The 12,127-nt window shown below is 37.8% G+C and overlaps 1 protein-coding gene across 4 annotated transcripts in view; it reads right to left on the minus strand.

The window, feature by feature from the left end:
• Positions 1-12,127, minus strand: part of EPS15 (epidermal growth factor receptor pathway substrate 15) — a 67,524-nt gene that overhangs the window by 25,454 nt on the left and 29,943 nt on the right. For all 4 annotated transcript variants that reach the window (XM_058808237.1, XM_058808239.1, XM_058808236.1 and 1 more), the window contains 10 exons: positions 10,101-10,190; positions 9,734-9,781; positions 8,610-8,705; positions 8,141-8,206; positions 7,589-7,714; positions 7,096-7,155; positions 6,139-6,333; positions 4,539-4,684; positions 3,591-3,750; positions 157-242 (listed from right to left, as the gene is read on the minus strand). In XM_058808237.1, coding sequence (XP_058664220.1) covers positions 157-242; positions 3,591-3,750; positions 4,539-4,684; positions 6,139-6,333; positions 7,096-7,155; positions 7,589-7,714; positions 8,141-8,206; positions 8,610-8,705; positions 9,734-9,781; positions 10,101-10,190 — 1,073 coding nt within the window. The remainder of the gene's footprint in view (positions 1-156; positions 243-3,590; positions 3,751-4,538; positions 4,685-6,138; positions 6,334-7,095; positions 7,156-7,588; positions 7,715-8,140; positions 8,207-8,609; positions 8,706-9,733; positions 9,782-10,100; positions 10,191-12,127) is intronic.

Below are 12,127 nucleotides of genomic sequence, written 5' to 3' on the forward strand. Positions count from 1 at the left end.
AGAGCAGCAGTGTCACACAGTACCACACACATGCTGACCCTTTACTCAGCACAGCACTACCACCTGCTTTTCTCTTCTGCACTCAATTGTTGTTTAAAACACAGTAAATAGCACAGCTGAATCCAAGGCAACCCTGGCTATTCCTCCCTTACATACCTCTGCAGGTCCACAATTTCATTGTTTAATGTATCAAGTTCCTTAATTGCAGAAAAATCTGCTACAGAATTCGGTCCTTGAGTACTCTGAAAGATAAAAAATAAACACTGTTAGTCTGGAGTTTATGCCATTCAACAACTACACACATTTTACTTTTTGTGGCAACGTGAGCTGTCCTCTTGTAACAACTGCTGGTAGCATTGTATTTCAAACCTTTAACCTTAGAAACCCCAAAAGAGTACAGATTCTGTTGGTAGCACTGCATTTCAAACCTTCAATCTTAGAAACCCCAGAAGAGTACAGATGCTGTATGAGCAGAACACAACATACAGCCAAAGCATGGAGACAGCTCAATTCAAAGAGAGTTTGTCTCCTTGAAGACACCTCCCACAAAAGCACAGGACTATCTAATCATACAAAAAAACATAGAATCCTCTCCTAAAATAAGTCTCATGTTACAAATATTTAGGTGGTTTTCCTGCATTCATTCTTACTACTTTTATATTTCTTCACCTTGGTGATCGTCATGTTGCAGAGTAGACACTGACTTGCAAGGATTTAAGGGATACTGAGCTTGTTTAACAGGAACCTCCAGAGTACTCAATGAAACTTTGATAATACAAAGTCACAGTGTAACTTACACCCATGAGTTCCCATTTACTTAATGTCTTTGTAGACAATGACTGTAATACAAATTATTTGTTTCAAAACAAGTACACATAAATGGATAGAGAACAAATGCTGAAGACAGAAATTACAAATGCTGTAATTATTCTTCTGTGCCTTGTCACAACATGAACATGCTCACAAAGCAACAACCATTGTAGCTACTTCCTATAAATACATCCATTCCTTCAAGTCTTGAATAAAGTCATCCAGGACAAACACAACACTCTGAGGACAAGTACATACATATAATTTTAAAAGGCAAGTGATACCCCCAAAATAGCACAAAAGTTTTTAAATGCTCAAGTTTCTCAACAGATAAAGCAAGATACTATTAACTATGTGCTTGCTCAAATTGATACTCTGGGGAAGAAAAAAACCAAGAGCTATGAACACCTAAACTGTGAGCACACAGGCTGAGAGTGTTATGCAGCAGAGCTACAGACTACTCATGTATATTTTACTAGCACAAATGGTATGAACTGGGAATTAAAAAAAAAACAAAAAAAAAACAAAAAAAAAACCCAACCAAAGAACCAACTATACAGCTGTTCTTAAACTGGTTAGTGTACAGCTTCTCAAATGGGCAAACTCTCTATGATGCTCAATCCTGCTCTACAGGAATTACTCAGGAGTTTTGCAGAGTTGATCATGGAATTCCAATGGGGGTTTTTACTTCTCCTATGACAAGGGTAGAAGAAACACATGGAAATATCAGCTGTTACAAAAATTTTTTCCAGGCCTCCTTCTTTCACCAGTTAAAGAAATTCTGCACACTAATGCCAGCAGCAAACTTGAGGAAAAAGTAGTTCAATCTTATTTTCAAATATTCAGGAGAACTGGTGGGGGGCAGGAACATAAAAGCCAACATATTTTAGCTTCAATACACATTAACAAGGACAAGTTAGAACCTCAGGCTGCCATTACTACATTGCAACATGCACGTAAAGCAGCACCTCCAGTTTTTAACTCAAAGTTGTAGTAAAAGGAAATTCCCATCAAAATTCTTTGAGAGGACCTTACAAAAAAGTTTCATTTTTATGGCTTGACATGCAAGTGGTGACTACAAATAGTTCTGGGTCAGAAAACACAGCAACAAGTTTTAAACCACAATGAAATACCATTTTACTTACTGATATTTCTGCTATCACCTTTGTATGGGTCAGCTCAGAAAATGAAAGCCTAACATGGAGTTTGGGTTCTTTTTTTACCATGTACACCACATCAAGAAAACCTATCTCAGCAAAAAGCCTATCTCTTAATACTGACTCTAGCCTTTGAGTAAAAATATTGAACAATAATCTTGAACAAAAAAAGTTCTTTCATATCAACAGGACAACACCTTTTGAAAAAGCTCAAAATGAGCTGAAGATTCAGCTTAATTTAGTAAAAACCCTCTTGTTCAGGATTTACAGAGCTAATTGAAAGCTAACTTACCTTCTTAGACAATATTCTCACTCATCACTTAAGTCAGCAATGAAATAAAAATCACACTGATGTCTTTGAGAGTTTTACAAAATCAATTTACATCCACAGAACAGCAGCAACCAACATCTAATGCTTTCTAATCGCTCAATTTTCTGTGCTATCTTCAGTGAATCTGTGGGTATTAATCCTGTCACCACTTCCCCTGCAATTTCACCAGGAAAACACAGGATTTTCTGTTTTCAGTTTAAGCAGCCCCAGAGGTTTGGGCTCAAGGGAGAACCCCAGGGTTACTCTGGATGAACAACTCTGGAAATCAGCAGAACCTGAGAGAAGTGCTGAGCTCATTCATGACTGTGTGAGAGTCTTAGAAGGATGCTCATAATTAAATCAACAGACAGTAAATATTAGAAAAGCAAAGTTTCTCTAACCTTGAGAAAGCAGAGTTAACAAACTGACAGAATAATAAGGATGAAAAGCAGAGTGGTGCAGAATGGAAAAAACAGTCCAAACTAGAAAAGAGACATAGAAAGGAAAGCAAACATACAAAAAAGATTAGTAGAGTTGCAAATAAAGCAATTACTTTTTAAAAACAGAATGTAAAAACAAATTAGGTACCAGTTACAGAAACTCAAAAAGTAGTGCCAAATTTTGAGTTTCATTTTTCCAGGTGTGAATTTTTCATTCTGTTTAAGAAAGTTGCAGAATTAGGTCAATGTATTGCACAACCAAGAAAAGGTAACTCACATCAGACTTCATGATGTGTAAAACATGTAAAATCTGTGATGACCTCTACCATTCTGATAGCTGCAAATTGAACTGCTGGGGTACAGCTAACTGCTGGATTAAGACAGATGGCAACCAACAGTCTATGGAGATATCCAAACTATCTGTGAGGTATAAAGTGGGGGACATTTACTTTTAAAATTTTAAATAACTCTAAACTTTTAGCTCACATTGCTTCCAAACTTTTTACTAAAAAGATTGATGTAAAAAAGGTAACTGAACATATTAGGAGAAAAGCAGTGAACTTGTGCATGTCACTTTAGATGGAAACTCAAATTTCTTGTAAATAGCAGCAGAAGGATTATTCTTTCAAAAGAGAAAATAATGCTTTCCCAACATAAGATCTCTCTGCTTGGTTGGCACGTGTAATAAATGGCAGCTTCATTTTGAAATATGGATGGAAGTTTTTTGTCAATTCTTTGCACCTAAGATTTGTTTACTTCCTGATATTGTGATAAATTTAACGTATGCCAGCACTGAGGTTGCTTCTTGCGTAGCCTTTGAAATCGACATTATTTGTTTGGGATGTACGCCAAAAATGCCAAACCCATCCTTACCTTCTGTAAACTGACACCCCTGTCTGAAGGTGGAATCATCTCTGGAGTCAGAGCCTGAGGAGGATCAATGCCCTTTGTTAACTTCTGATTAATTAAATGGAAAGCCAAAGCAAACTGTTCCTTTGAAAGCTTCCCGCAGTCCTTGGTGTCACAGAGAGCCCTGCACAGAGATGCACATGAAATTTAAAAGATCCTCATTTCTCCAAGTACAGCCCTCTTTAGTGTAGTTGCTGTCATTTATAAATGTGAAAATTGCTAGGGTGTATCTCTTCTTCTAAAGCAAAACTAGAGGCATAGGAAACATCACTCAAACACACACAGCGACTTTCACTTTGCATGTTGGGGCCCACAGCTGTGCTCTGGTGAAAAGCACAATCAGGGCTGTAGGTCACTGGCAACACCTTCAGAACCAACACAAGTTTATTTATATTTTCCTGATTTTCCTAATTTAGCAGTTGTGTTAACCATAACTCGGGGGAAAAAAAAGTTGCTCCTATCAGTATGCCTGGCAACAGCTCATAGCACAGGAAGAATTAAAAAGCTCTGAGTGTAATGAAGGCATTTCTGTAATGAGTAATGCCAAATAAATACATAGCTGTAAGGAAAGACGTTGTAGAATGAGGTGGGACATAAATCTTGCATGCTAACAATTTTATAGAAACATTTTCCTTTCCCAGTACATGAGTAGGATCAGTGATCAGATACCTGTGATGATGTGATGTCTTAAATACAAAGGGACAGCTGAAGCGCAGCATTTGTAACAATCTGTGCTCAGACATAAACCTGATTTCCACCCATTTCTGTCCCAGAGCAGAAGCAAGTAAGTTATCACTGGTTATACAAAGGCCATGCTATTATATCCAGAAATGTCACTTTCAGAAATGCCAGCATATTAAGAAGTGAGAACTATGCCATCATCTACACAGCTGTCACAGGGAAAAAACCTACCAGATATGTGCAAGGAGAGCAGAAGGCAGTCCTGTTTTCAGGAACAGTTCTCTGGCTTCCCCACCTGACACAAATCCATCCATGTCCTTGTCAGTTTTCACAAAGATCTCATCGTACTTAATTTTGTCTGCAGGCGACACAACCCACTGAAGGCGGGTGAGGATGGAAGGGAAAAAACCAAAACCACAACACTAAGATACAGGCAAGTTCTGCTTCCAGTTCAGACTTACATAATTCAAGGACTACAGCACAGATTTTAAAAAAAGTGATACAGGTACCTAGTTCATGAACCAGTTTTATCCTCCTAAACAGACATGCAGTGATCCTCAAGCAACTGAAAAATAGAAGCATTTCCCTCAGGAAAGCAGCCAGGCTGCTTGGTGCTGCTCTGCCCCCCAACCAAGGCATTCTTTGGACCTGGATCTCCTCTCTCATCATCCCTGTGCTCAGTCACAGCCCTGCTGACTGTCTGGCTCTATTAATTTTATTCCCCTTTACACAGCTGAGAAGCTTTAGCTGGAGGGACTGGAGAGCTGCTCAAGCCCAGGTTGTTAATAATTGGGCACATTCTAAACTGAAAAATTTACATCTGAACAAGGTAAAGATGGGAATTAGAGCCACTTCTGTTACTTGAGCAATCTTTCACAACATTCAGCTAATATAAAGATGTCTGGGGTTTTTTGAGTGAGAACAGCTTCAAGTGCATGTATGGATGTTAATTAATTTCACACAGACAATTAACAGATGCCTCCCAAATGGTGCTGTACACAAACTCACCCAGAATGGCACTGCTTTGCAATACATACAGCAAGACTTACCCTCAAGGCAAGGAAATTTCCAGGTTAAAACCTTGGCACCTCCAAAATTTAGATGCCAGTTTCTTACTGATTACTCAAATAAGGGCACCCAAATGTCCAAGCTACACCTGATGCATTAAGTACCACAGTTCTTACCTTAAATACCCTTATCAATGCTTTTTCTTATTTTGAATATAACAAGTTATATATAAGCTACTTGGAAAGACATTTCCCAACTTCTGGACTCTAAAATGATGAGGAGTAAATAAGATATCTGGGGAGGGTAAGAGGCATCAAGTTGCCTAATAATCACATTCAGAACAAAAATCAAATCTGTGTCTAGGTAGATGTGCTCCACCTTTTGTTTTCTTCTCCCACTGCTTGCATTTATCTATTCCATTTTAATTCTCCAAATTGCACACATGCACACATACATGACTGCCACAAACTGTTTTAAGAATGTGTCCACATTCCTATCAGTCCTCATCCAGAAAACTTGTGCTCTGCAGATGTGGACCACTGTTTTTTTTTTTTTAGCTTGAAATAATTTGTTCTAAAAATATCTTCAAAATCTGTACTAAACAATATTTTTATCCAATTGTTTATATCTGAAGACATCTAGGAAAATAAAACAGGGTAAATTTTACACCTCTCCATCTGGTCCTCCCATCAGCCTCCTAAAACCAACTAACAGGGCAAGAAGCAAACTAAAAACTTGTATCAAGTCTCTTCACACAGGCAGTCTCTGAAGCACAGAGCTAAGAGCAGAAACCTTCCAATCCCCAGTAACTTTAGAGATGTACCTGTGTTAATGGTGTTTTGGCAGCTAAAATGCCCACAGGTGGCAAGGACTGATGAGATTCTTTGGTTGAAGATGGTATTAGTGGCATTGCTGCTGGAACACTGAGAGGTTTTCTCTTGGATGGTGGCACCAAAGCTGCAGGCAAGGACATTGGCACTGGTTCTTTCTCCAAAGCACAGTATACCAAAAACATGGCCTGAACAAGGAAAAAAAAAGGTGTGTGGATGTAAATATATTAGAAATATATATACATATATAAAGAGACTAAAGAATTCATTAAAAAATAGCTTTGTAGCATTTTTTCATTATGTTTCCCCTTCACAAGCCCCTCAATTGATGCAGCTCATTGCCTTCTAAATTGTGTTTTTCATTACCACTTTCTTTTGAGGATCAGTGCTTAGCAAGTGAAGTTCAGTATCTTTTAGAATATTAAAATAATCTTCCAAGCTTGTGCCAGTACTTGTGGAATTTTATTTGAGAGAAGACTTCAAACACTTTAATTTACCACCATTTTCCCAGAAATTCGTCCACTTAGCATTTAATTCTTTTCTTGTGGCCATCTCTAATTTAACACTTCTTACATTATTTCATCAGTCCTGGCTTTAACAGTGTTAAAATTCTAAATTGCTACAAACTTTCCTCAAGGATACCCTGAGGCATTCAAGTTCTATAAATTCTGAAGGTTAAGGTAAAATTCATGCAAACACTCAAGTGTCTCATGGGACAGCAGATCTCAGGTGTAAGTTTTTAATGGCTCATCTAACCCACAATGAAAGTTATGCTGTGCACTGAGACACATGCAACAAACTGACAGAAACATTAAACAGCACTAAAACTTGATTAAGGACTCTGAATAAAGATAATACATGAACCACACAGTCAGAAATTAATACACAGTGCATCTATTTAAAACCCTGCAATCAGGCTTTCAAAATCCCAAGAGGCAGAAGATACTTACAACTGCAAACTCATCTCGATCCAACATTCCATCACGGTCAATATCGCTCAATTCCCACACCTACCAAGAAAAAGCAGAATATAGGGATCTCTGACTCAACTGCAGCACTTTCCTACTTAAAACCTCATTAAAAACAAACATGAGAACGCCCTCCCTCCACCATAGCTCCAGTTCTATTAACAGCATTAGTTTGCAGTGAGCAGCGTAAATTCACATAAATCACACAAAAGCAGAGAGATTTTTAAGTTGGAGACAGAGGCACCCAGCCTGACCCAAGTGTGAAAGAGTACACATAACTGATAAACTGCAGCTGGAGGTGATCTATCCAAATAGCAAAAGAAATTTTATTTTTCTGTTCAAAAGTCACACTCCATAAAACCTAATATAAAAGTTAGGCTTGTGACTACAAATCTTCAATTTGAAAAACAGGTATTGCTGAGTGCAGCACAGGTATTAGTTGGGAACTGGCAATTAAGAAGAAAGATATTCTTACTCGTCCTAAGATATCCACTGGCAGTTTTGAGTTGAGGAGCACAGGTTTCACCTTATCCCCTGACAACAGTCCATTCACTGGATTTAGGCTGTCAAAAATAGAATCATACTTGACCTTGTCTTCCAGCTGCAGGGGCAGAAGAAAAATATTACTTATACAAACAGTCACATTCAGAGCATAAGAAGCAGAAGTTCCTTCAAAAGTGTTAACTTTTTCTAATAAAGACACATTGCACTTCCTGATGCTTATAAGAAAACATCTAAAACATACTATTTTTAAGTCAGAGACTCATCAAAACCCCGTGAGATTTCCTCTTCAATTATTTTCATGACTTCAGGTAACAACCTTTTTTTTTCTTTATTTTAAATTTCTAAACATGAAGAGATTTCCCAAGAGTCAAGTGTCCTTATTAAATTAGGTCTATTAGCCCAATTATAAATTTGACAGGAATGGTAACTATCAAACTTTAGAAATGCAGCATTAGATTTTTCTAAGACAGGTTTTCCTGCAAACCAGATAACAATTCTAGGTAACAGCTAATATTTAGTTTACCTTTACAGCCCATGGCAGATCACTTGATGCTGTTCCACTGAGTAGCAAAGGACTACTAGTATCAGTCTAAGGAAAAACAAGACAAAATACCAGCAGACACATTAAAAGAGATATGATTCTGACTTTGCAAAACCACCCCCTTATTTGAAAAGCTGCTTCTCAAAGCCAGAACTGCATTTTAGTCATTCATACCAAAATTTAGAGCAAAAAATTTAAAATGTTTATTCCATTAAGGATAACACTAATAGAACAAATACCACATATCTTCAAATTATACACAATTTTATATTCAAATCCCCACTAGAACATGTAGCAGCTTATTCCATGCTGCTTGATTTTCTCCCTGTTGTAGGGCCCCACTGCCCTACAACATCACCCTCTGAAGTGTTTGGGGTTTACACCAAACCTTCCTAATTTTTCACTTAAAAGCAGTTCTTAATAATATGTTCAATTAAAAATGAAATCTTACAAATCTTGGTGGAGGAACAGGCAAGTTAAGACTACTCAGGGAAACATCCAATCCATTCTGTGCACAGGCTACAAGTCTCAGAGCCACAAAAAATTCCTACAGGGGAAAAAATAAATTTTGAAGGGTTTATAACATGAAAAAAAAGAGAAATATATATATTATATATTAAAATAGATATTAAAATATAATTTTAAAATATAGTAACATTTCAGAAGAATTAAGAGCTTTTCTAGTATTACTATATAGATGAAAAATTGCACATGGCTTCAAAGGGGGACAGAAAGTGACAGAAAGCAGCAGCCAGCAAATGCTGGATTCCTGCTGTAAGAAAAAGTTTGCAATTAATTTTCCAAGAATTTAGTAAATTTCTGGCCAGTGTAGTCAATTCTCAGCACTCAGTTCTTCTACAGAACAGTGAAAATCTGAAGTGTAATTGCAGCTGTTTATGTTGGAGGAACTGAGCTGATCCCACAGATGGTTGATGGAGCAGAAAAAAAACCAGAAAAATGAACCAAAAGAAGCCCAAAAAAGCCCCAAATTGTTTGGTAGACATTACAGCCTCCTCCTCTTCCTACCATGGGAAGAAGCATTTCCCTATCCAGGGACTGTTATTTATATTTCAAACCAAACAGCAACACACATTAGAACTTGTGGTAGCACCACTGAGATGTAAATTTTGTCCCCACACTGCTCATTGCCACAGCTTGGGAAGGACAACTCCAAACAGAATGTACCAATGTCAAGTCCACCAAAATTAAAGTAATAAGAATTTTGAAGATTTTACAAGAATTTTAATTCCTGCTTTGTTTCCTACAAGATTATGAGAAGAAAGTAACCTTCTTTGTAAATGCAGTACACTAAAGCTTAAATTACTTCTCAGCAAATTGCACAGCTACACATCAGCCCATTTTACAACCTGGAGAAAAGCTGATGAGGCAGCTGAAGGCTGTTTAATTTATTGTAGCTTCCACTCAAATGGGAATTACACAGCCAGCCAAAATTAGAAAAAATCTGTTAGAAAAATCTGTTAGAAAAACTGCTTTCCTGAACCAAAAAATTTCAACTTTCATCTGTTTTCAAGGCTGGGTAATGGTTAGAGTCATGCACCACATAAATAATCATACCTGTTTGTTCAGGATACCTTTGCCATCTGTATCAGCTAGGTCCCAAATCTGAAACATAAAAATAATAAAGGGTTCACAGCACTTCAGAGGAAGCTGGCAAGTCCTCCCTCCATTTATAATGGACTCTTGGAGGAAAGTGCACATCCTAACTTTCATGATAGCACTTAATTGTGATGACAAATTTAAATATTGCAATAATTTCTACGACTGAATAGAAACGATTGGAACTATTGGATAGAACAACTGAAAACACATTAGGGAAGATCATGTATCCTGCAGTACTACTAAGTATTTTAATTTGAACAGGATACTAACTGAATCAAGAAGACAGGATAATTAAATAAATTAAAGAATTGCCATTAAATACCTTTCCAAGTACCAAATCTGTCAATCCAGACTTTTTCAAGAAAACAGCTGCATCAGAAGCTAACACTCTTCCAGCATTAGCAGAATCGACCTGGGAGAGAAAAAAATCCTCACATGACAAAGTGGCTTTTGAATTGATGCCATCTCTTTACACAAGCTCTCAAAAAGCTACAGAAGAAGAATGCTCAAGTTAACAGTCACTCTGAGGACTATCTTCTGAACCTATCTAATTAGCCTCTCCTAATCACAGGCTTTTCTTCTTGATGCCATCAAAACATGTGATTTTTAAGAACAGAGAATTCCAGGGTTTGATTACTTTTCATTGTCCAGCTCTGCGCTCGTTACTGTCAGTGTCTGAAAAAGAAAGCCCTGCTTTGAAGATACCTTTACCATCACAGCAGAGGGGAATACTCCCTAAAGTGAAATTTATTTACACAGTGAAGAAGTTGGTGATATTGGCAGCATACCAATCAGTGTGCATTTCTCCCTGGATCAATAGAGAATCATTAAAATAGAGAGTTATTCAAGTTCTTAAGTGGAAACGGTATCTAAACTAAACCTTTTCAAGTGGGAAAAGAAAAAGGAAGACTTACATCACCTACATGGTGATGGTAAGGGCAAGGGAAATAGAGAAAAAGCTGAGAATCCTTGAGAGCCTAAAGAAAAGGATTCTTAAAAAGGACACAGTATGGAAAATAGAATTAAGTGCATCTTCAGTCAATTCATACTGTCAGCCTTACTCCAGCCCACAGGTAGGGTGATGATGATGACAACTGCACCATTTCCAGTCCCACAGCTTTGTGTTTAAACAAAGGCCATATTCAATATTGTGTTTGGAACACAAGACCAGCTGCCCAAGCTCACAGCTGCAGCACACACAAGGTGCTCAAAGCTAACAGCTTCCCAAGATGGGATTAGAGCTGGCTCCTGAAAGACTGTGGGGAATTTATTATTTGGAAGGAATGCTGCAGCAGTTGTCTGTAGATATTTCTGAAAGGGAACAAAACACACTGAAATCCCCAAATTGTAATTTAATATGAAAGTGAAAACAACTATTGTTTTTAACATAACCAGTGTGATTTTAATTAGGAGAGGGCTTTTCCTGTAACTGAGGATGCCCTGGTCAGAGCAGTAAGGTTGCAAACACTACAGTCCAGCAGTTGGGCTGAGTTATGGGAGAGCTGTTCATCTACAGGCACAAAGCTGCCAAGACAGAGCATCAAACCCCTTTTAAATAGTGGAGTTGACCTTGCATGTAACACAGCAATCTTGGCATCCACTCAGAAAACCTCCAGCCCAGCACTCCTCCTTCAAGCAAGTCAGAGAACACCACACTATCAGCTGTGTTTACTCTTTAGTTCCCCAAGACCAAGCCAGAGGAAGGTGACTTTAAGGGATTTAAGCAGGATTCTTACTAAACCCAATACTGATCTAGTTTCTTTTTGTACAATTAATTATCAAAACCTTAGTAACTATTTTTTTAAAAGACTGATTTCAATTTCTTTACAAATTACTGAGTCTTGAGCGCTGGGGTGGGGTTAGTTATGTTTGATTATTGCACTGAGATGATTGCTGGTGTTTGTCCACCAGCTTGGCAGAGCTTTTCCCCTGATGTGTAAGGAGCAGTTTCCACAGCTGCATCAGCCAACAACCCCCTTGTTACAACCTGTCTTTTGTAGCACCAGAAATTACCAAAAGTTACAAACATACATCTGATGTGATTAGGGCAGAAGGTTACAGTGCTTCAGCTCAGGACTCACCAAGAATTCAGCACTGCTTCCCTGCTGCACTGCATCAAGTGAATAAGTAATTTCCTAGTGCTTTATGACAGGTATTTAAGTTTATCCTTCAACCTCACCCTCCTTTGAGTCAGTCTATAAAAGGTTAAACAGAAAAATATTTATTTGAAAGAAAAGAGTGCCTACTGAAAGGCTGAGGTTCCAATCTCATTCTAAGTACAGAGGGCAGGATTTACACCCATTTCACAACACACCTTCTGCCAGATTAATTCCTTTAAGTTTGTGATAG

The sequence above is a fragment of the Ammospiza caudacuta genome, chromosome 7 (assembly GCF_027887145.1).
Source record: "Ammospiza caudacuta isolate bAmmCau1 chromosome 7, bAmmCau1.pri, whole genome shotgun sequence".
NCBI lineage: Eukaryota > Metazoa > Chordata > Aves > Passeriformes > Passerellidae > Ammospiza > Ammospiza caudacuta.